The 21,103-nt window shown below is 38.1% G+C and overlaps 1 protein-coding gene across 18 annotated transcripts in view; it reads left to right on the plus strand.

The window, feature by feature from the left end:
• LOC135112198 (unconventional myosin-X-like) overlaps window positions 1–21,103 on the plus strand; it is a 118,528-nt gene that overhangs the window by 87,197 nt on the left and 10,228 nt on the right. For 16 of the 18 annotated variants that reach the window (XM_064026332.1, XM_064026337.1, XM_064026334.1 and 13 more), the window contains 20 exons: window positions 227–411; window positions 775–967; window positions 1,231–1,385; window positions 1,705–1,929; window positions 2,566–2,732; window positions 2,899–3,096; window positions 3,226–3,412; window positions 3,941–4,102; window positions 4,413–4,678; window positions 4,791–4,947; window positions 5,910–6,046; window positions 6,312–6,520; window positions 7,070–7,201; window positions 8,158–8,324; window positions 9,617–9,824; window positions 10,234–10,379; window positions 10,781–10,900; window positions 11,532–11,771; window positions 12,225–12,428; window positions 15,450–20,814. In XM_064026332.1, the coding sequence (XP_063882402.1) occupies window positions 227–411; window positions 775–967; window positions 1,231–1,385; window positions 1,705–1,929; window positions 2,566–2,732; window positions 2,899–3,096; window positions 3,226–3,412; window positions 3,941–4,102; window positions 4,413–4,678; window positions 4,791–4,947; window positions 5,910–6,046; window positions 6,312–6,520; window positions 7,070–7,201; window positions 8,158–8,324; window positions 9,617–9,824; window positions 10,234–10,379; window positions 10,781–10,900; window positions 11,532–11,771; window positions 12,225–12,428; window positions 15,450–15,662 (3,671 nt within the window). In that variant the 3' untranslated portion in view covers window positions 15,663–20,814. The remainder of the gene's footprint in view (window positions 1–226; window positions 412–774; window positions 968–1,230; window positions 1,386–1,704; window positions 1,930–2,565; window positions 2,733–2,898; window positions 3,097–3,225; window positions 3,413–3,940; window positions 4,103–4,412; window positions 4,679–4,790; window positions 4,948–5,909; window positions 6,047–6,311; window positions 6,521–7,069; window positions 7,202–8,157; window positions 8,325–9,616; window positions 9,825–10,233; window positions 10,380–10,780; window positions 10,901–11,531; window positions 11,772–12,224; window positions 12,429–15,449; window positions 20,815–21,103) is intronic. The other 2 variants (XM_064026347.1, XM_064026349.1) reach the window with 1 other exon arrangement.

The following is a 21,103-nucleotide window of genomic DNA, read 5'->3' on the forward strand; positions in this document are numbered from 1 at the left end:
GCAAATTGATAATATAATAATGGTGTAATTTGAGATTTGCATCTGTTACACTTTTTGTTTAAAGTTTGTATTATTAAGAGTTGTATTCTGCTTTATGTTTGATGTCTTAGGTATTTAGTGTATATCTCTTTCCCTATGCATTTCATTTTTCATACAGTAGTGTTTTGAAAGTTAAGTAAATATGGAAATGCTCACTATTTTTATTATGATAAAATATCTCCTTCAGGTCCTCCTCCAGCACCACCAGAAGAGGCTGTTGAACTTCGTCGGTCTCGGGAGGCTGCCCCACTCCCTCACTGGGATGCCTCAGGGGAGCAGCGGCGGCGCAAACCATCAGGACAACGGCGCACCTCACGGTCACCCTCAGCCCACAGCCCCTGTGCCACACGGCCCAGCACCAGGAGTCCTGCTGTGAGTCTATGACACACACACACACACACACACACACAAGGAAAGAAATTAAAGAGAATGCAAGGATGCATCAAAACCCTTCAACAGATAAATAAATGGAAAAATAAAAACAAAGAGAAAATAAACAGGCTAAAGCTATAAGATATAATACATGGTGACACTCTATAGGCTTCATGTTGAGCTCACATAAACACACACACACACACACACACACACACACACACTTAATGACTTTGACCCAATCTTGTAAAAATACAAATAGGTAAATAAATACACATGCTCTATGGCTTATCATGGGTTATTTCAAGAAATACCTCATAAAAGTTCAGGGTTTATATTGATAGAGTCAAATTTTTATGGCAGCCTCGAGCAAACAGCCGCAACAATGGTGTGGTGGAGGATCCAGAGCGGGTGGAGCGCAGGAAGCAGCGAGTGGAGCGGAAGCTGCATGAACTGGAGGAGCTTGGAGAGAACAAGGAAAATGAAAATCAAAACCACTTTGACATGATAGAGTTTGCTGAGAAATTCTTCAACAACCATGAAAGATCTCCTGAAGGTGGGTGTTCCTTAGCCTTATTTCATGTCTATTTTTATTTATGTGTGATATATATATATATATATATATATATATATATATATATATATATATATATATATATATATATATATATATATATATATATATATATATATATATATATATATATATATATCAGTCTTTTCCTGGTATTGATATTAATTGCATTTAATGTCTGTCTGAGCAGCATACAAAGTGTGTAGGGACATGTAACTTAATTGTTCTAACTGTATTCCTTACAGGAACTTTGATGTCAACTCTCACCCGCAAGCGATCCACTGCAGAATATTTACCTAAGTATGAGTTAATTACATACTCCCGTGCCTCCATCATCCCCACCTCCCATGTCCACCTGTATGATCCTGAAAACATCACCCTCGCCTGTACCATCTTTAGGGTGAGTCATGTCTTGTTTTGACCTGAATGCAAATTAATGCAGTGTTTTGGATAGTGGTATTAACATTTAGCTCATTTGGTAAGATTTTAATAATTTTAGCCTCTCTATAAATTGATAAGGATATTATGATGTTTATTAGCCAATATTTTTGTTAATCATTATTTTTAAATATATAAAAGAGAAGGTATGCTTAAGATTGAATACTTAAGTACAGTACATACACAAGTTTTCTTTGGTTTTTAAAAATCTGCAGATAACAATCTGCATTGTACTTTCTCGAGTATGTGCCCACCCTGATTAACTTGCCTCTTTCTTGCAGGATTTGTGCAAGTATTGCCGAGGGGAGTTGAAACCCGAGCAGGAAATCCTCACCATCCAGACCATCATCGGTCATGGGCTGGAGCGAGAGGAGTTGAGGAATGAAATCTTTGTCCAGTGTATGAGACAAGTGACCAACAACCCCAGCACAGAGTCTCTGGAGCGACTATGGCTCATGCTATGCCTCTGTGTGGTGGCCTTCCAGCCTAGTAAACTCCTGCACAAGGTGAATTCTTTTAGTTTCCCACCACTACACAGTGATGAAAGATGTGCTGATGTGTACAGCTATCCTGTGCAGTAATGTCCAAAGTCCAGTGAATTGTATGTCCTTGAGTCAAATAAAAATTACTATGTGGCCTAATGAACTGCTTTATGTTAAGAACTCCATAAAAGGAAAAAAATGTAATAGACAGAGGTAGTTACCTAATGCTGCTTTTTTGTTTGAAGCATTTTATAGAATATGACATTACTACTTGAACAACTATTGAAGTCACTGTCAGAAATTGATTAACCTATCCCACTTATTTTCATTGTGTCCAGTGTCTTCTCTCAATCCTAAGTTGTCTTATCTGTTGAATAATACTACAAAACATGGTTATTGATAGACTGTCTATGAAACTGTATTAAGGAGAAACAGTAAAGACATTAAGTAAGTTATGTAAGTTAACCAACTATTGACCATTACTGTGCCAAGGTAGAGGGAATTTTATAACTAGAAATTGCAATTAGAATTTCAGACAGACCAGTCTGTCTGAAATTCAGTATTTTTTTTTCCAGTTGAGGTAGTCTTTTGTAATGTTCTTTTCTTTCTTATTCTATTAATGTATCTCTGATTTAACATATCATATTTTGAATATTGCAGTACTTTGTTAGTTTCCTGCAAAAGAACCTAAGTCTAGAGGGGAAGCTGAAGCAATATGTTCAGTGGTGTCTAGAGAACTGTAAAAACACCAAGGTATCCAGCAGACAGCTTCCTCCCTCCTCTGTGGAAATTGCTGCCATGAAGAAGCTGGGGACTATTGTGTGTAGGTGAGTTGCTACATGAGTTACCTGTACAGAGGAGACATTACTGGAGTGGTGTTTTTCTTCATCAGTCAGTCAATATCCAGACATGTTATATCTGCAGCAGACCTATGATAGGATTCCACAGAACAGCAGCCAGGTTCCTCCTTCTCTACTCTGGATTTCCTTACAGGTTCTTCTTCTTGGATGGCCGGACAAAAGCTATTGATGTTCATCCTCGAGACACAGCAGGGGATGCGATGCAGAAGCTGGCTGACCGCCTTGGCCTGTCTGGATTGGAAGGCTGGGCCATATATGAGTCTGGATCTGAAGGAGACAAGCATGTCAAGAGTCATGAATATCTCTATGATGTCATATCCTCGTGGGAGATGTAAGTAGCAGTAACAGGAGCACTAGAAAACCTTTGTTGCCTTTGTTACATTATGTGAGAGAAGATTCACCAGAGACATTTAGGTGTAATAACAACCAAGACTCATGTGCTATACATTTCCCTGCACAGAAAGCAGCAGAAGGCAACAGGTTCAGGGACACACAGTTCAAGCACCAAGCGCACAACACAGACTGTCAGCGCTGGTGAGAACAGATTTGTGTTCCGCAAACGTTTGTTCCGCAACCCACGTGAAATCCCAAGTGATCCAGTTCAAGTCAATCTTCTCTACGCCCAAGCAGTTTACTCTGTTGTGCGGGTGAGTACATTGCACAGGACTTGATTACTCTTAATCATAATCCATCCTCCTCACCACCTTCAAGCTCACTGTTTTTGTTTTTTCCTTCAAGAGTTTTGCATCCTTCATCATAAACCCATTCCATAAATTGAACAGGATCAGTATTTTTGCATAATAATGGTTATTTCCATTCATCCTTATTTTCATCTGCACTGCAATATTCATACATCCCTAAAGAAGATCAGGGGCCCCTACCCAGCAGCCCAGACAAGTGGCTGCATCACTGGCCCTGTAACACTGTGCCTCTATGTATATCTCATACAATGTTCTTAGTCATTCATTCCTTTTTTCTGATAAACTTTGGGACCCCCTCTCTGTTGTAAAACAGCTGTGAAGTTAAGCATTCTGAGACATCTCCGAGAGTTTTTCTCACCCTCCCCCCAGCTGCTAAATCTGTACAAGGGATATATATATATATATATATATATATATATATATATATATATATATATATATATATATATATATAAATCTATGTTGCTCTTTCAGGCGGATGATTTCCCTATCAACGAGAAGGTGGCACTGCAGCTGGCAGGTCTGCAGGCACAGGTGGCGCTGGGTGATCCACAAGATGGCAAGACAGAGTTCTATGCTGATGTGCAACTCTACCTCCCTCATCGCATTGCCCAAACCAAAAAACAAGCAGAGTGGGTGAGTCATCTAACTTGCATTATTGAGTGTTTGTCCTCTCCTATGCACGGGTGCTGGAAAGATTTTATTTCTCTTCTGCAAGTAGTATTTGAAACTTTTGGCACATCTCTAGATACTAGTACTCTTCTCTAATTTCTGGTTGTTTACAATATGATGTCACTTTTACATGATTAGAAAACTATAATAATTCCAAATTGTTACTATTCTTCAGTATAATATTGGATATTTATCAGAGTTGAATTATTTTGCCACATTGGCACTAGGTATGTTGATAGTACAGGTGTTAATATTTATTTGTGGTGTTCTACAGGTGCCAATCCTTGCTCAAGCCCACAAGCAGTATGGGACAGGGAAGACGGATATTGTGGCAAAAGTGTGGTACCTGACATGTGTGATGCAGTTCCCGCTGTACGGCACCACCATGTTCCAAGTGTCTTACCGGGGCTACTGGTCCTACGGCAACACGCTCATCCTGGGGGTCAACTGTGATGGCATTGCTATGATCAAACCTGACGACAAATTTATTTTATACGAGTACAGATATTGCGACATAGAATCTATCTTTCTAGATCCCAGGTAAAGCTTGATAACCTCCTGTATTTATTGAAATACTTACCTGTTGCTTTGTTGTGTTGTGAAAATACTCGACATGATTTTGAATGTAAAACTGAAAGCAAGTGTTTTTCAGTGACAACTTCATCACCATCAACCTTCTGCGAACGTTACCAGATGCTCACAAATGTTTTGTTTTTGAGACAAAGGAGAAGCAAGAGATTGGTTTCCTAATTGCCAGTTACTCTCCCTTGCTGGCATCTTGGATCAAAGATATGGACTCAAACAAGAAGGTTTGTATTTGACAACAAAGAATTCACTTTTCTTCTGAACATTTTCCAAGTCATACCTTCATGAGTAATGTTTTGAGATGGTTTGGCTAAGTTCTCTCTTGTTTGTTAAAGATCCTGGGCTGTTAATGTCATGTACAGTAAAAGTCCTGTCTTTTGGCATTCATAGACTAAACAGGTGCCAAAACATTGAATGTATCGAAAGATCAGATGTGAATTTCATCAGCTATATTACAATGATTGAATGAAAACATAGGCTACTCTTTATTTACTTAGTTGCAGAAATCACAGCTAACATATCCAAGGTATATTTACATAGAAATCACAAAACTTTTTGAGGCACATTTCTAGAAAACAGATCAGTTCAGCCTCAGCAAACTTGGTAAATAAACTGAGATTTTTCTAGCATCTTCCCATGAAACTCTCTGGCTCTTCTTCCTCTTCATGTTCCTGCTCTTTCATCTCCATAGCAGCAGGATATGTCACACTTAAAATTATCAGCTGGTCAGTCTGCTCTTTGTTCACAAAGACAAGCTGGAAAGACAAACATGATGGTGTAAACACAATAGACTCTTCTCATATTCTTTTTTTTTTTTGCTCTGTGTCCCTTACACCTTGGGCCACTAATATTCCTTTCCTCTTCTCCTCAGTCTACTACTTTATTCATATATTTCAAGTTTATACCAAAAATATTCTCACGTACACTATCGTAGCCATGGGTGCTGTAGCTAGCAGCAGAGCCTGCAAATGACAGTAGATGATCGCTACACTCTGGCACCATTTTTAAACTTGCCACATGCCAATATCTTTTGGAAATATGCCAGAAGATCACATAACTTTCAGAATGGGACTATTTTGCAAAAGTGCTGAAACATCAGGTTTTCCGAAATACTGACAGCTAAAAGACGGAACTTTTGCTGTATATCAGATGTTGATGTTGACATGATATTTTCTTGTCGTGGCAGGTGAAGCAGATTACAGGTGAGGACCGTGCCAGGCTTTACTACCACCTGGTGCATAGCCGACGCCAGATCATTGACTCTAACATGCTCAAGAAACCTGTGGATCAGGGCGGGAACTTTATTGTCAGCACACTTAGAAGGTAAAGGTTCAGAAGCTTGGTGGATAAATGTACAGATAATTCTCAGTTTACAAACATTTAATTTATGATTTTTCAGAGTTACAAATAACTGCTATCTGTTCTGATTTACAAATAAGTCCACAATGAGTTTTAATTTACAGTTTGTTAGGGAAAGAAATTTCAGTATAAATATTGAGATTCACCATTGTAACTTAGTTCCAGATTTACTGAAATGGCTTTTTGTCTATCTCTCATGAGATGATTCACACTGATTCTTTCTGCCCAGATTAAACAAGCAGAAACTAGACAAGCTTCGTCAGGATTATGGGGAAAACTCAGAGACATACAAGGGCTTCCACCACATGTTCTGGGCATTCTCCAAAACTCCTCTCACGCAGACCATCAGCAAGATTCCATCACCTGAGGTAGAGCAGCAGGCACTTCAGATATCTCTTGCCATACTGACTTATGCTGGTCTCAACCCTAATGGTAAGTGTAAGTATACTGATGAAGTTTTGTTGACTTTTTGCTTTGTCATGTTCCCTTTTGAAGCATTATGGAAACACTGAGAAATTGATCTGAAGGCAGGATGAATTAGCCACGAGAGGCTGCCACTGGGAATTGATTTCTGGCAGGACACTCAAGTATGCAGGTCCAACAAATTACTAATTAGGCCTTTTGTAATCACCAAGATCTGAGTGGATTTTGATTGGACTTGACTGACCTATCACTGCAGTAAGTTAGATTTTCATGCTACATTAAATTCCCTTACATTTTATTTTCCTCCCTTTTATTCCTCATCTGATTTTTGTCATTGATATCCCTCAAACTGCTTTTTTGACTTTTTTTATCTCTATTCCTCATTCCACTTTTGTTATCTCTTTCTTTGTTTTTTCCAACATTGTCATTTCCCTCCAAGTCATGTTTTTATCTCAGCAATCTATATTTTATTGGCAGTTGTTTCTAGATTCTTCCTTTGTTGTATCTTCATCAATACCAGTTTGTGCTGAAGATCACTTACGATACTTTTATTCCTTCACACAGCTGAGACAGCAGCAACGAGTGATGACCAGCAGCTGAACATGGTGCAAGGAATAGTGGAGCAGTGCATGAAGAGAGACATTCTTCTCAATGAAACCTACCTCCAGCTCATCAAACAGACTACTGACCATCCAGGTGTGTGTGTGTGTGTGTGTGTGTGTGTGTGTATTTACCTAGTTGTATTTACCTAGTTGTGCTTTATGGGAAAAGAGCTATGCTCGTGCTATCTCATCTCCATATCTTTTAATACCCAACTTAGCCTTGAATCGATGTATACTTTCTGCATTTACTATCTCCTCATCCAGACTGTTCCATACATCAATACTTCTATATGGGAAACTATACTTTTTGACGTCTCTTCTACAAACACTCCTCTTCAGGCTCTTTCTATGTCCTCTAGTGTCCCGTGTATCCCAGACCATTAAGTCGCTGTGTGTACACTTATTTAGTTTTATTTGCTTAGTTGTATACATGGCCTGTGTGGTTCTGTATCTGGATTTGTCCAGGTATGTTTTAGTTGATGCCTTTCCTTGTCTATTCCAGATATTTGTATTTCTATGGAAAAAGCTATACTTTTCTCTCTTTCAGAAATATCTCCCTTTCCTCAACCTTTTCTTATGTTCCTTCAAATATCCAGCCTTTCTTTGTCCTTCCTCTTATGTGTGTGCGTGTGTGTATTTACCTAGTTGTGGTTTACAGGAGGAGGAGTCTAAGCTTGTGCTGTCCCATTTCGATATCTATTCTTATCCAGTTTTTCCTTAAAATCATGTATAGTTATTGCATTTGCTACTTTTTTTTGTAGCTCATTCCAGATTCCTACAGTCCTTTCCAGGAAACTGTTCATGCTTGTAGTCTGATGATAGTTTCACTTTTTATCATCTCTACATAATGAGAGAGAGAGAGAGAGAGATATGATTGTAGTATATCCTTTACATTTTTCACTTAAACCATAAAAAGCGCTCAGAGATTATAAGTTATGGTTACAACTTTTTATGGCTTTATAAAAAGATTACATTCCTCCTTTTGGATACAAATGTGAAAACTTGCAACATTTCAGAAGAAAACTTATGATATTTTTTCTTTTCTTGCAGATCCAAATTCAAGAGTCAACTTAAGACATTGGTCGCTGTTGACTCTGTTCTGCTCAGTTATTCCTCCAACAGACAAAAATGTGAGGAAGTACCTCCGCGCTCACCTTCAGCGGTGCTCCACTGACTATGTGTCTGAGGAGGGAAAGTATGCTCGCTATGCTGAAAAGGTGAGGCGGGTGCAGATGTACTTAGGAATTATTATAATACATGGCTTCTCTCTCTTCCTGGACAAATACATTATTATCTATGGATAAATTATATTCCTTTAAATTGTTAGTAAATAAAAAAATTGTAAATTGGAAGCAACCATAGATTTCAAATTTTCCTTTTAATACATTTTCAATTATTTTTATATGAACTTAGAAACATTTTCATTTGTAAATGTGAATCATGCAAGACTTTTTACATTTTTAAATGTTTATTAAGCAATCTTAGATCAGAAAGGTGTAAAATAGTTGTGTAGGTAACCAGAAATTTATAACTTGAACATTAGATGAATAAGCTTCACCTGTATATGTGTGAGGTGTATGTTGTCTTAATCTTTAAGTAAAATTTATGTTGTGCCTATTTATGTGATTTTCTCTTTTTTTTATATATATCAGGGAGATTGCCTTAGGGCAAAAAAAGGGTAAAGAAGGCACTTGCTCAAATGCTGTTCCCAAAAGTGAAAATAGGAGTAGGAAAAACCAAGAGAGAAGCCAGTTCATTTTCTGAAATGTCTTGATATATCACTTTTGAAATGGCTCAAGTTATAAGCAAGAGGAAATACAGAAACAGAAAAAGAATTTTCAGCAGGAAAATAGAAATGTAGATACTGATTAACCCTTGCATTAGTAAGGTGGACAGAATAGTGATGAGAGTAAATAGAGTCATGTGTAGCAAGATTGTGGGAGGTGAGAAGACATGTAGTTAGCAAGTTTAAAAGAGCAAGTAAGTAACAGTAAGAGATACAACATTCCATTCATGTGTGAGAACATTAAGACACTGTTAGAGGAGAGGAATCAGTAAAGTAGGAATCTCTTTACTCTTCTTGTTTAGAAGGAGTGAATAAGTTGAGCCCCCCTCCCCCCCATATTTGGGAGTGAGTAGTATTTCATACATGGATGGATTAGGCCCTTTATGGAGTAAGCAACTGGGAGGAGGAAAAGGAGTATTGGCAGAGGTGACACAGAACATCTGACTTCACAGAAACTTGTTTTAGCATTAGAGGATATGTAAAATATCCAGTTAAGATTTTTGATGAAAGACAGTGTAAGTATGTTCATTGTAAAGGAGGAAGATAACCGAGTGTCACTGAAGAAATGTATAGTTGTCTGGAAGGTTGTGTTGAGTGGATAGGTGAAGGGATCGAGCTCTGTGGCATCTCTGCCAATGTTAATCTTAAGGCAAACAAATTTATTATGAATCTAACAATGCATCTTATATCTTGATGGCATGTTGAGTGATGTATTGTTGTCAGTGTCTGCTGAAGGCACTCAACAACCGGCGGCGGCAATGGACGCCCTCTAAGCAAGAGATCCTGTGCACCATCAACAGGCGGCCCATCTATGCACGCTTCCACTTCATGGATGGACAGTTCCACTCCCTTGAGTTTGATGCCTCAGCAACAGCAGGTGACGTCGTGGAGCTCATCAGACACAAAATTGGCTTGAAAGATACTGCCAAAGGTAATATTCATGGAAATTTTTCCTCTTGTAAAATATGGACTTACAAGATGTCCTACAAAGACTTTATTATACATTTGTTGAGAGTTAGAGAGTTTGATTGTATATCACTGCATGCCTATATTAGAACATACTTTACAAACTCAAATTTTCTGGAAAGATTTTTTTTAGTGACAGACAATAATTGTAAATGGCTGCTTTATTTTCTATACTATTGCTGTTTATTACAGTTTAATTATAACTTTGTTGTTACAGAAATATGTGAATATCTTTTCTTAGGCATCTTGTTTTCTTAAAGCAATGAACCCCATCTTCATAGGAAAAAACATGTCTTGGAAGTAATTAAAGACATATATTGTTCTTAATATATTCAGTGAACTTAATAATTATCTTGTGTCATTTCTGGATGTAGGATATGCCATCTATGAGATGTTGGGAACCACTGAGCGATGTATCCCAATGGAGGAAGTGTTAGCTGATGTCATGTCTCGATGGGAGCGTTATCGGCTGTCCACAGCAGCCTCCCTGCACCAGCACCACCATATCTTCCTTTTCAAGGTGAGCAGAGTGACAAGAAATACCAATATACTTTCACCTGTGTGTAACTTTAGTGTGGCAATTATTGAACTTATTCTGAAGGAATGAGGAAGGAACAAAGAAGACTGAGGAGCAGACCAATAAATCATGATAGGAAGCTGCAATATATGCCACCATTGTAAAACAAAAGTACTTGACCATCAGTCTTTGTGTCATTAGGGTGCAATAATTTTTCATCTTTCTTATATGTCTGAGTATATCTGACATCTGTTCCATCACAAAAGAGTTTCCATTTATTTATGTTTTAGCATTTCCTCCTTGCATGCTCTCTTTTCACCTTTCTCTTTCACATAATCCTTCATAAAATACATAAAATTCTAAGCAGGAAGAATAATGGTGTCATGTTTCTTCCCACTCACCAGAAACACTTGCTGTTGGAATCTTGGATGGATCTGAGTGACAATGTGGAGAAGGAGTTGCTGTACTTCCAGGTCCTGTACACTCTCAGGGCAGACAAGTTCCCTGTGAAGCAAGTGGAGGCTGTGAGTGATCCTAATGCTCTTCATTTGTGTTGTTACCATAAGCAGGAAGCACCTAAGAAATGTTTCTATACTGAAAGTAAAAAGCTTTTTTGCCATAGTTAAGAATGTTATTATATTTTATTTGGAATATAATTGCAGCCTATATGACATCTCTTTAGGAGTTTAAAACCATTTACATACTTTCTTTATCCTATACAATATGTTAGAATGTTTGGATTTCTGCATTTTATACTTTTTACAATGAATTGCATCCTTACATCATGCATCTCTCCAGGATGCTGTCTAATATATTTGGGAAGCAACTGTTTAAGTTAAAAAGAAGATAAACATCATATTAATGTATAGTATAAATGAATCACCATTTGCAAATGTGTTGCATATTTTCAAAATGGTTCATAAATCAGAAATTTGTAAATGAAGATTGATGATTTTGAAAATTTTCACATGTATTTTCTTAGATTTTTTTTTTTCATGTGAATCTTACACTCATAAATCAGGACTAAGGGCAAATTTAATTTACTCATAACCTCGTACATTCATAAATTGAATGTTCACAAAGCAGGACTCTTCTGCACACTTGAACATGCATGCAGCACATGACTTTTCTTCTTACATTGTTTTTATGATACAGGTGATGCTTTGTGCACTAAGAGCCCAGATAGAGCTTGGGAACTTCACTGGGGCAAACATGGACTATGGCGAGGTGATCGCCCACACCCTCTCCCCACGACTCCTGAGTAGCGTGACACACGAGGCTGTTGCAATGCACCACCAGAGTCTCTTCAACATGGACTCACAGGAGGCTAAGCAGGCCTTCCTCAATCTCATCAAGTCCTGGCCCTTACACCGTGCTACTATCTTTGATGTTACTGTAAGTTTCATCTGCGCATTGACAGTGCTGTGTTGAGTGATTACCTTCCTCTACTTATCTAATTGTAGTATACAGAATTTAATCAGCTGATTTTAATGCAACTAGATGCATAAATACATATATGATGGTAATAATGTGAGTATGCAATTAATCATGGTTAGATCTCTCTCTCTCTCTCTCTCTCTCTCTCTCTCTCTCTCTCTCTCTCTCTCTCTCTCTCTCTCTCTCTCTCTCTCTCTCTCTCTCTCTCTCTCTCTCTCTCTCTCTCTCTCTCTCTCTCTCTCTCTTTTTAGAAAATCTTCTTCATGTCAAGTAGTCTTACTGTTTACTTTTCTATCTTATTCACACCAAAGTTAAAGTTCCAGGAATTGCATCTTTTGCTTTATTTCTTTGTTTTCTGCTTTTATGTGCTTTTGTTATCAGTTCACTAACTTAAATTATTTAATCTTGCAGCAATCTTTCACCTCAAATTGGCCCAAAGTACTCTGGCTGGCCATTGACGAAAATGGGGTCCACCTCCTTGAACACCGTTCTCGTAATGTACTCTGCACCTACGAGTACGACTACATCCTCAACTACTCCGCCTCCATCACCTCCCTCATGATCATCACTGGCTCCACTCGCAAACAGAGCAAAATCATCCTCAACACAACTCAGGTAAAGACAGTTTGGCAAGGATAGAGAAGGAATATTAGAGGCAAGAATGAAGGAGGACAATTATAATTGAAGGATTGAGTTTATGTTGTTTCCTTCAGTACATTTTGGTGGTGTCTATAACTATGTTCATGATGAAGTGTGTAATTAGGAGGAGGAGGCGGTAGACACCTGCCGAAACGATAATTACTCCCAGTGAGGTCTAAAGCACTGTTCAGCTGTGAACAAGCTGTGAACTTATCATTAAACCCAGCTGTGACCTCACTGAATGTTTCCCTTTGTGTCTCTAAAGACAACACTCTTCCTCCACACAAAACTAAATGCACCTAATAACACACACACCCTTCAATCAAAAATTTTAAAATCATCATGGCGACTCCTACACCAGCCTTGGAGTCCCCATCTGGGGAGGGGACCATAAATGTCCCCAGGTCGGACTGCCTTTCTGTCGACGACCCTAAGTGTCTTGATACCCCCCTCAACTTTTTCTTCATTAACTTCTGCAACATTCGCAGTCTAAGATCTAATTTTCAATCTGTAGAACACCACCTCTCCTCTTCTAAACCTCATCTTCTTTTCCTCACTGAAACTCAGGTGTCTGAAGCAACTGACAGTAGCCCATTTTCTGTTCCCTCCTACTTTCTCTATCCTCATTTTCGATCCAAAGCTGGATGCTGCGTTCATGTGCGCAATGACTTAACCTGCTCTCCTGCCCACGCTCTTGAATCTTCTGAGTTTTCCACCATCTGGCTACGACTACAAAGTCACTCTCATACTAAATTTATCTGTGCTGTATACCTCTCACCTAACTCCTCTGATTATAAGAAATTCTTTGACTACTTAACTTCCAAAGTGGAGCACATTCTGACCCTCTTCCCTTTTACAGAGATCTCTATTCTTGGAGACTTCAATGTTCACCACCAGCTTTGGGCTTTCCTCTCCCTTCACTGACCATCCTGGTGAACTAGCCTACAACTTTGCTATCCTCCATGACCTAGAGCAATTGGTGCAACACCCTACTCGTATTCCTGACCGTCTTGGAGATACGCCCAGCATTCTTGACCTTTTCCTGACCTCTAATCCTTCTGCTTATGCTGTCACCCTTTCTTCTCCGTTGGGCTCCTCCGATCACAATCTCATATCTATATCTTGTCCTATTGCTCCAATCCCTCCTGAGGATCCCCCTAAGCGAAGGTGCATCTGGCGTTTTGCCTCTGCTAGTTGGGGGGACCTGAGGAGGTATTTTGCTGATTTTCCTTGGAATGACTACTGCTTCCGTATCAGAGACCCGTCTTTGTGTGCTGAGCGCATAACAGAGGTGATAGTGTCTGGCATGGAGGCGTACATTCCTCACTCTTTTTCTCGTCCTAAACCTTCTAAACCTTGGTTTAACACAGCTTGTTCTCGTGCTATACATGATAGAGAGGTAGCCCACAAAAGGTACTTAAGCCTTCCATCACCAGAATCTCATGCTGTTGCCTTGGACATATCAAAAGCTTTCGATAGAGTCTGGCACAAAGCTTCGATGTCCAAACTACCCTCCTATGGTTTCTATCCTTCTCTCTGTAACTTCATCTCAAGTTTCCTTTCTGACCGTTCTATTGCTGCTGTGGTAGACGGTCACTGTTCTTCTCCTAAATCTATTAACAGTGGTGTTCCTCAGGGTTCTGTCCTGTCACCCACTCTCTTCTTATTATTCATTAATGATCTTCTATACCAAACTTCTTGTCCTATCCACTCCTACGCTGATGATACCACCCTGCACTTTTCCACGTCTTTTCATAGACGTCCAACCCTTCAGGAGGTAAACATATCACACAGGGAAGCCACAGAACGCTTGACTTCTGATCTTTCTAAAATTTCTGATTGGGGCAGAGCAAACTTGGTATTGTTCAATGCCTCAAAAAACTCAATTCCTCCATCTATCAACTCGACACAACCTTCCAGAAAACTATCCCCTCTTCTTCAATGACACTCAACTGTCCCCCTCTTCTACACTGAACATCCTCGGTCTGTCCTTTACTTATAATCTGAACTGGAAACTTCACATCTCGTCTCTAGCTAAAACAGCTTCTATGAAGTTAAGTGTTCTGAGACGTCTCCACCAGTTTTTCTCATCCTCCCAGCTGCTAACTCTGTACAAGGGCCTTATCCGTCCATGTATGGAGTATGCTTCACATGTTTGGGGGGGTTCCACTCATACTGCTCTTCTAGACAGGGTGGAATCAAAAGCTTTTCGTCTCATCAACTCCTCTCCTCTAACTGACTGTCTTCAGGCTCTCTCTCACCGCCGCAATGTTGCATATCTAGCTGTCTTCTACTGCTGTTTTCATGCTAACTGCTCTTCTGATCTTGCTAACTGCATGCCTCCCCTCCTTCCGTGGCCTCACTGCACAAGACTTTCTTCTTTCTCTCACCCCTGTTCTGTCCACCTCTCTAACACAAGAGTTAACCAGTATTCTCAATCATTCATCCCTTTCTCTGGTAAACTCTGGAACTCCCTGCCTGCTTCTGTATTTCCACCTTCCTATGACTTGAATTCCTTCAAGAGGGAGGTTTCAAGACACTTATTCATCAATTTTTTACCACTGCTTTGACCCTTTTATGGGACTGGCATTTCAGTGGGCATTCTTTTTTATTAGAATTTTGTTGCCCTTGGCCAGTGTGCTTCCTACATAAAATAAAAAAAAAAATTTGTGTTCAAAGGAACATTGATTAGCAGTGACATGAGAATAAATCTGTAACAAGATACTCTTATGTATAAAAGTAAAGAAATAGAATTGTGAAATGCATAAGTTAAAAGAAAGTAATGTAGAAGAGATTACCTTTCTTAGTGTTAGTACTTTTATGCTAGCACACTGTGAATTTAGATTCTCATAAAATGTGTACATATGTTAATTTATGAATTGAGTCCTGCTGGTGCACATCCCTAAAACCATGACTAAATTAAGTTTATTACCAAAGAGTGGTAAGAGAAGGAATGTGAAAAGGATCATATGTTAATTTTTCCTTTCCTTGTTTCAGGCCTTCATGATTGCCACCTTAATAAAAGATTATGCAGAAGTCTTGAGGGATGCCGTTGGGAGCACCACAGTGACTAGTGGGCCTCCGTCAGGCTTGATGGCTGTCCCAGTGCAACAAGACGGGGCTCCACCTCCTGAGCTGCGCCGCTCCCGGCCCCCCAGCATCATGGCCCGGCCACCACCCACACTCACCGAGGAGGTTGTCACTCAGTAGGGCAGTGAGTGGCTGAGTGGCTCTCAAAGCAAAAGAAATGTGATCTGATATCAATTGTGCTGTGTTATATTTTGTATTTTATTTTCTGATTAGCTCTTAGGAAAATTTTAATAAATTTTTCAATTCTTCAGGGAAGAGAAGGAAGGCAAGTGTCAGGGTAAAATCATATTGTTGAAAAATCATTTGGAATGTGACAGTGCAGTATTTGACAGGTTTTGCATTTATCTACCTTGCTACGTATGTATAATAATGTTCAGTATACTCTGCACTGGACTGTAATTACCTCCAGGAGTATAAATTATATTTATCAGTAGATGCAGAGCGCAAATGTTCTTTAGATATCCTACATGATATGCTTATTTTTCTGTAATAAGTCAGCTTTTCATTTCAATCATGTTACCCAGAATCTATTATAGGTGTTTATTGAGAGGTTCATCACTATAGTCTCCCCATAGAATAAGAGTCAGAGTGAGTCTGTAAGTGTTTAGCAGGGTGACCCATGGCCACCTCCTGGGGCTCTGGTGTGCCGCCACTACTGCTGCTGCTGCTGCTGCTGCTGCTAGAAGCTGGCGGTGCTTGGCTCCTCACTTTCGCTCACTCACTTGCTCAAGAGCTTAACATGCAGGCTGGGGCTTGCCTTTGTTCTCCAAAGGCAATGGCTGAAGTCCCCTGTTAAAAGTGTTGTGCCAAGAATTTGGCTCTAATTATTTCTGTGTTAACATTTTTTATTAGAAAGCAAGTGCTTTTAAGGATGAGTGTAAACCATGATGACAGAATCTCTACATAACTTTAGTTAAGTTGATAATGAGTGCTTTTTTATAACAGTATTTCTTATGTAATATTGATTAATGTTCACAGATTTTTTTATTTTAAAATTGCTTCTCAGTTATTCATAAATTCCATCAAAACACTGCCTTCAACCTCATGATATGTTTACGGCATACTTAGTTGATGCACATTTAGTTTTGTATGTATTTTTAACCAACAGTTTCAGACCTAATTTTTAAAACATTCTTCTGGTGCTAACTATTTGTTGACTGTTCTTAATGTGTGATGCAAAAATGGGTATCTAAGTTTGGAGAGTTTGCATGTCTTAAAAAGTTTCTGCAGGCACTTATAGCTAAACCTACAGTAGTCTGGAGTAGAGAAGCATTTGTACTGATATTTATAACTTCATAAAGACTTAATGTAAATGAAATCAATGACCATCACCATCATTATGGATAGTCAGAAAAAAAAAAAAAAAGTGATCCTCCTCCTAGTGGTGGTGGTGGTGGAGCCTGTAGCCAGCAGGAACCTATCACAAGCTCTGCTGCTGAGGGTGTATGTAGCAGCAGGTGCTGATCTAATCAATATGTACAGGTAAAAATGAGGGGAAAGACAGATACAATCACCATCTTGTTTATGCTAGTCGTCATGTACTTCCTCCTTCTGTTAAGGACATTACTAGTTTAAGTGATGAGAATTATTCTTTTTTTTCTTTTTTCTCCTCTCTCCTTTTCCTCTCCTTAAAAAAATGTTTGGAAAGTTGTGTGTGTGTGTGTGTGTGTGTGTGTGTGTGTGTGTGTGTGTGTGTGTGTGTGTGTGTGTGTGTGTGTGTGTTTTATCATACTTAGACTTTATTTTTTTTGTGTGTGTATGTGTGTGTGATGCTAATGATCAAAGATTTTATGTGTTTCTTCTCACCACGTACTAGTGTGTATATAATGTAAAAAGTGACAAAAGGATTATTAATTATAAAAATGGATTGTAGACTAGGTTTGCCTTTAACTAAAAAGTATTACAGGACAGGAATCATGTCCAACATGTTATTATGTAATTATAGATATATTTTTTGCTTTGTTAGTTTTTATTCTCACAAACAAATACAAATGAACGCAATCAACAGTTGTATTCAGGGGCTACAGTGACTTGTTTGCTTTGTACATTATTGTAGCAACTATTTTGGAAACTGGACTAATGAATGTGGGATCATGCTTGGTCTAGATTTTTTTATTTTTATTACAGTTCTTTCAGTCCCACTCTCTATACATGCATGCTGATGTATTAAATGCTCAACTCTTAACTAAATTAGGGTTAAGACACAAACGTTTTGAAAATGTGATATTTGAGCATTAATGGTTTTTCTCTTATTCTTTTTTTTTTAATCAATAAAAATAAGCAGTCAGAAAGAAAAAGACAGTTAACTGAGAGTGAAAGTGAAATCATCTTTAAAGATTACTACTGTTTTTCCTTTTCTTTATCTTTCTTTATATGTAAAATTGAATTATCAGAAAACTGAAAAAAATATCTGCTGTTCATTTTTAAAAAGTATAGACAGTCAATTGAGTGAAAATGTGAAAATACTTCAACATTATTTGTTTTTATCTTTATCTTATTCTTTTCTTTTATAATTTTAAAGTAACTTGTCAGAAAGTAAAAACTACTCTGCATGTTTAAGAAGTAAAGACAGTTGACTGAGAGTGAAAATGAGAGAATTAATGTGTGTTTTTTTCCTTTCTTTCCAACATGCAAAAGAAAAGCAAAAAAAAAAAAAAAAATGTTGTAAATGTTTGAGAAGCCAAGACAGTCAGTTGAGAGTTTCCTTCACGTGACCTGCCTGTGTAGACTAACCAATTTGTGTCTCTTCTTGAGTGGTTGGTGGTGACCCTGTGTGTGCTGGCCCTGTCTCGTGTCTGTCCTCACCATGTGGTCTCTGTAGTAGCACAAAAGAAAGGAGCCAGTGGCTCATTTTAAGCTATACATATTCCAGATGAAGGTACCATTGTAAGATTCGGTATTATTTATGTGCATACCACCAAATATAAAAGAAGATCAGTTTGTGTTTATATAAAAAAATTGTGATACCTCAGCATATTAAGAAACATGTGTGCTGTTTGAAGCACAAAGATGCATTATAGATATTAACAGTATTTGATTCTCATGCCTTTTGTACTTAACATTTTTACCAAAGACTCACCAGGTATGTAAATGTGTGTGTGTGTGTGTGTGTGTGTGTGTGTGTGTGTGTGTGTGTGTGTGTGTGTGCGTGTGCGTGTATGTGTGTGTGTTTGCGTGTATGTGTGTGTGTGTGTGTGTGTGTGTGTGTGTGTGTGTGTGTGTGTGTGTGTGTGTGTGTGTGTGTTTGGCCTGCCACAAACATGTTGATCTCCCCTGTGCTTCTCCATGACACGGTTGTGGTCTCTTCCTTGGCTCACTCAGCTTGACAGCGATGGAAGAAAATGAGGAGTTGCTATTTTATGATTTATGTTCCATAAAGAAAATATGTAACAGTATTTTATTTATGGTGGTGGCAGAAGCAAAAGAGGAGTTGCTATTGTATTTGTTCCATAAAGAAAGTGTGAACCAAATTTTTATTTATGGTGACAAGAAAATTAGTTACTATTTATGTTCCTTGAAGAAAATGTGAATGTACCAGTATCTCTTATTTATGATGGTGACAGAAGAAAATTAGGAGTCATGATTATATTGTGTTTCATAAAGAAAAGTGCACCAGTATCCAATAGTCAGCTTTATACAATTTTGTGATGGTAACAAAAGAAATGAGGAGTCACTGTTATATTTATGACAAAGAAAACATGTACTAGTATTGAAGGTTTTTTTCTTTTTCTTTTTTTTTATTTCAGGTGTATACTTGGAGGAGATGCAATAAGAGATGTCGTAATATAACAAGGGTAATGAAGACAATGTAGAGAAGTGGTCAAAGGAGCTGCTTGACCAATTATGTTAACTCTTATTCCTTCATTGCAAATTGTGTTCAAACCTATTGACTCCTTCATATTCTTCCAGTGGTGAAGTAAAAGTTTCTTCCCTGTGGGTCTTGAAAGTTTTGTACAATCCATACAATTACAACTTTATTTCTGACTATGTGAAATGCATACTTTTTTTTTTTTATGAGTTGTTTTGTAGTCTGATGTGTTTGAGAATTCTTCCAGTTAGGGTGAAAGCAAGGCACGGTGGATTGGACAAATGTGCTGCAAAAAAGTATTGTTCATTTCTGATGTTGGTGTGAGACTTTTAATTAGCTTTTATAAATATTGTCAGTGATATGTCAAATGTTATTTCTACACAAATATATAACAATGATGCTCTGTAATTGTCTGTCAAATGGAACCTTTTAGGGCAGTGGTTGGATGAATGAAGTTAACTTGAGTAGGTATTGAGAAATGGAACAGAAAACTCTCTCTCTCTCTCTCTCTCTCTCTCTCTCTCTCTCTCTCTCTCTCTGAAGTGAAGTAAGTTAATTCATCATAACACTTGTGACCAGCTGTACATGTCCAAATACAGTGGTATGTTCTTTTCTCCTACCAAACCTTCACATTATTCACCAAACATAAACTGTCTTAGTACCGCATGATTATGAAATTCACAGGAAGTAGGATCAGATATACTTGTTAATTAGGAAGGACATACATACTGAGAATCAAGAAGCTAATTAATCCTTACATCATGCTATTTATTTATTTTTATTTATTTTTTCCAATTTAAGTTTTGCAGACGTTAATCCACTTTCTTTAATCTTAATGTTTTGAAAAACAAGCAATATATGCATTGGTCCCTTTATCAGTAGTTCGGAAATAGCCATTTATCACAGAAGTTGTTTTGTGATTCGTGTCAACAAGAAAGAAATTAACAAAAATCGAGGAAAGCTTTGATATACCTGTAGCTCACAATATACTAGTAAAGTTTCACTTATCAGTACCTCGTGATAGGAAAAAAATAAAATAAATAAATAAATAAATAAATAAATAAATAAAATAGAAATAAAAAGATCGGTTTCTCTTGTTCTCTGTAAATGTCATAATACTAGAAAAGAACAGCAAACAACAGCAAACAACAGCAAGAAGAAATGAACAAGATTGAATAATTTGATTTTATTCAAGCGCCACACGCATTGGAGTGATAAATGTGAGTTTTTCTGTTATCAGCAAGATATGTACTAAGGATTCAAAATGGTGGTTTTACTTTTTTACTAAGAAATAAAAGATCATATTAAATCATAATCATAAATGACGGTATACTCGGGAATTTAAAATCGTAATTTGAAATTAGGATTGCGCATGCGTCACTCCCGCGAGAACATGGTGCCTCGATCCAAGGAGGAGGAAGCTTGTGAAGTGGCGCGCAAGGAAGATAGTGGTGCATCAGGCAGGTTGGTTGTGATGATTTCATTACGTGACATATAGAGAAAGCTTATGATAGAGTGAACAGAGAAATGTTAGGTAGAGTCTTAGAAAAGATTGGATTGAGTGCAAAGATAGTTAACATAGTGCAAAGTATGTATGTGGACACAAGAGCTAGATACAGGCTAGGAGACATAGAAACAGACTGGGTGAAGAGTGAGAGAGGAGTTAGGCAGGGCTGTATATTGTCACCAACCCTTTTTAGCCTGTATACAGAGGAGCTAGCAGCCAGGATGAGAAGAATGAATGTAGGGGTAA

The sequence above is a fragment of the Scylla paramamosain genome, chromosome 23, assembly GCF_035594125.1.
Source record: "Scylla paramamosain isolate STU-SP2022 chromosome 23, ASM3559412v1, whole genome shotgun sequence".
Taxonomy (NCBI): Eukaryota; Metazoa; Arthropoda; class Malacostraca; order Decapoda; family Portunidae; genus Scylla; species Scylla paramamosain.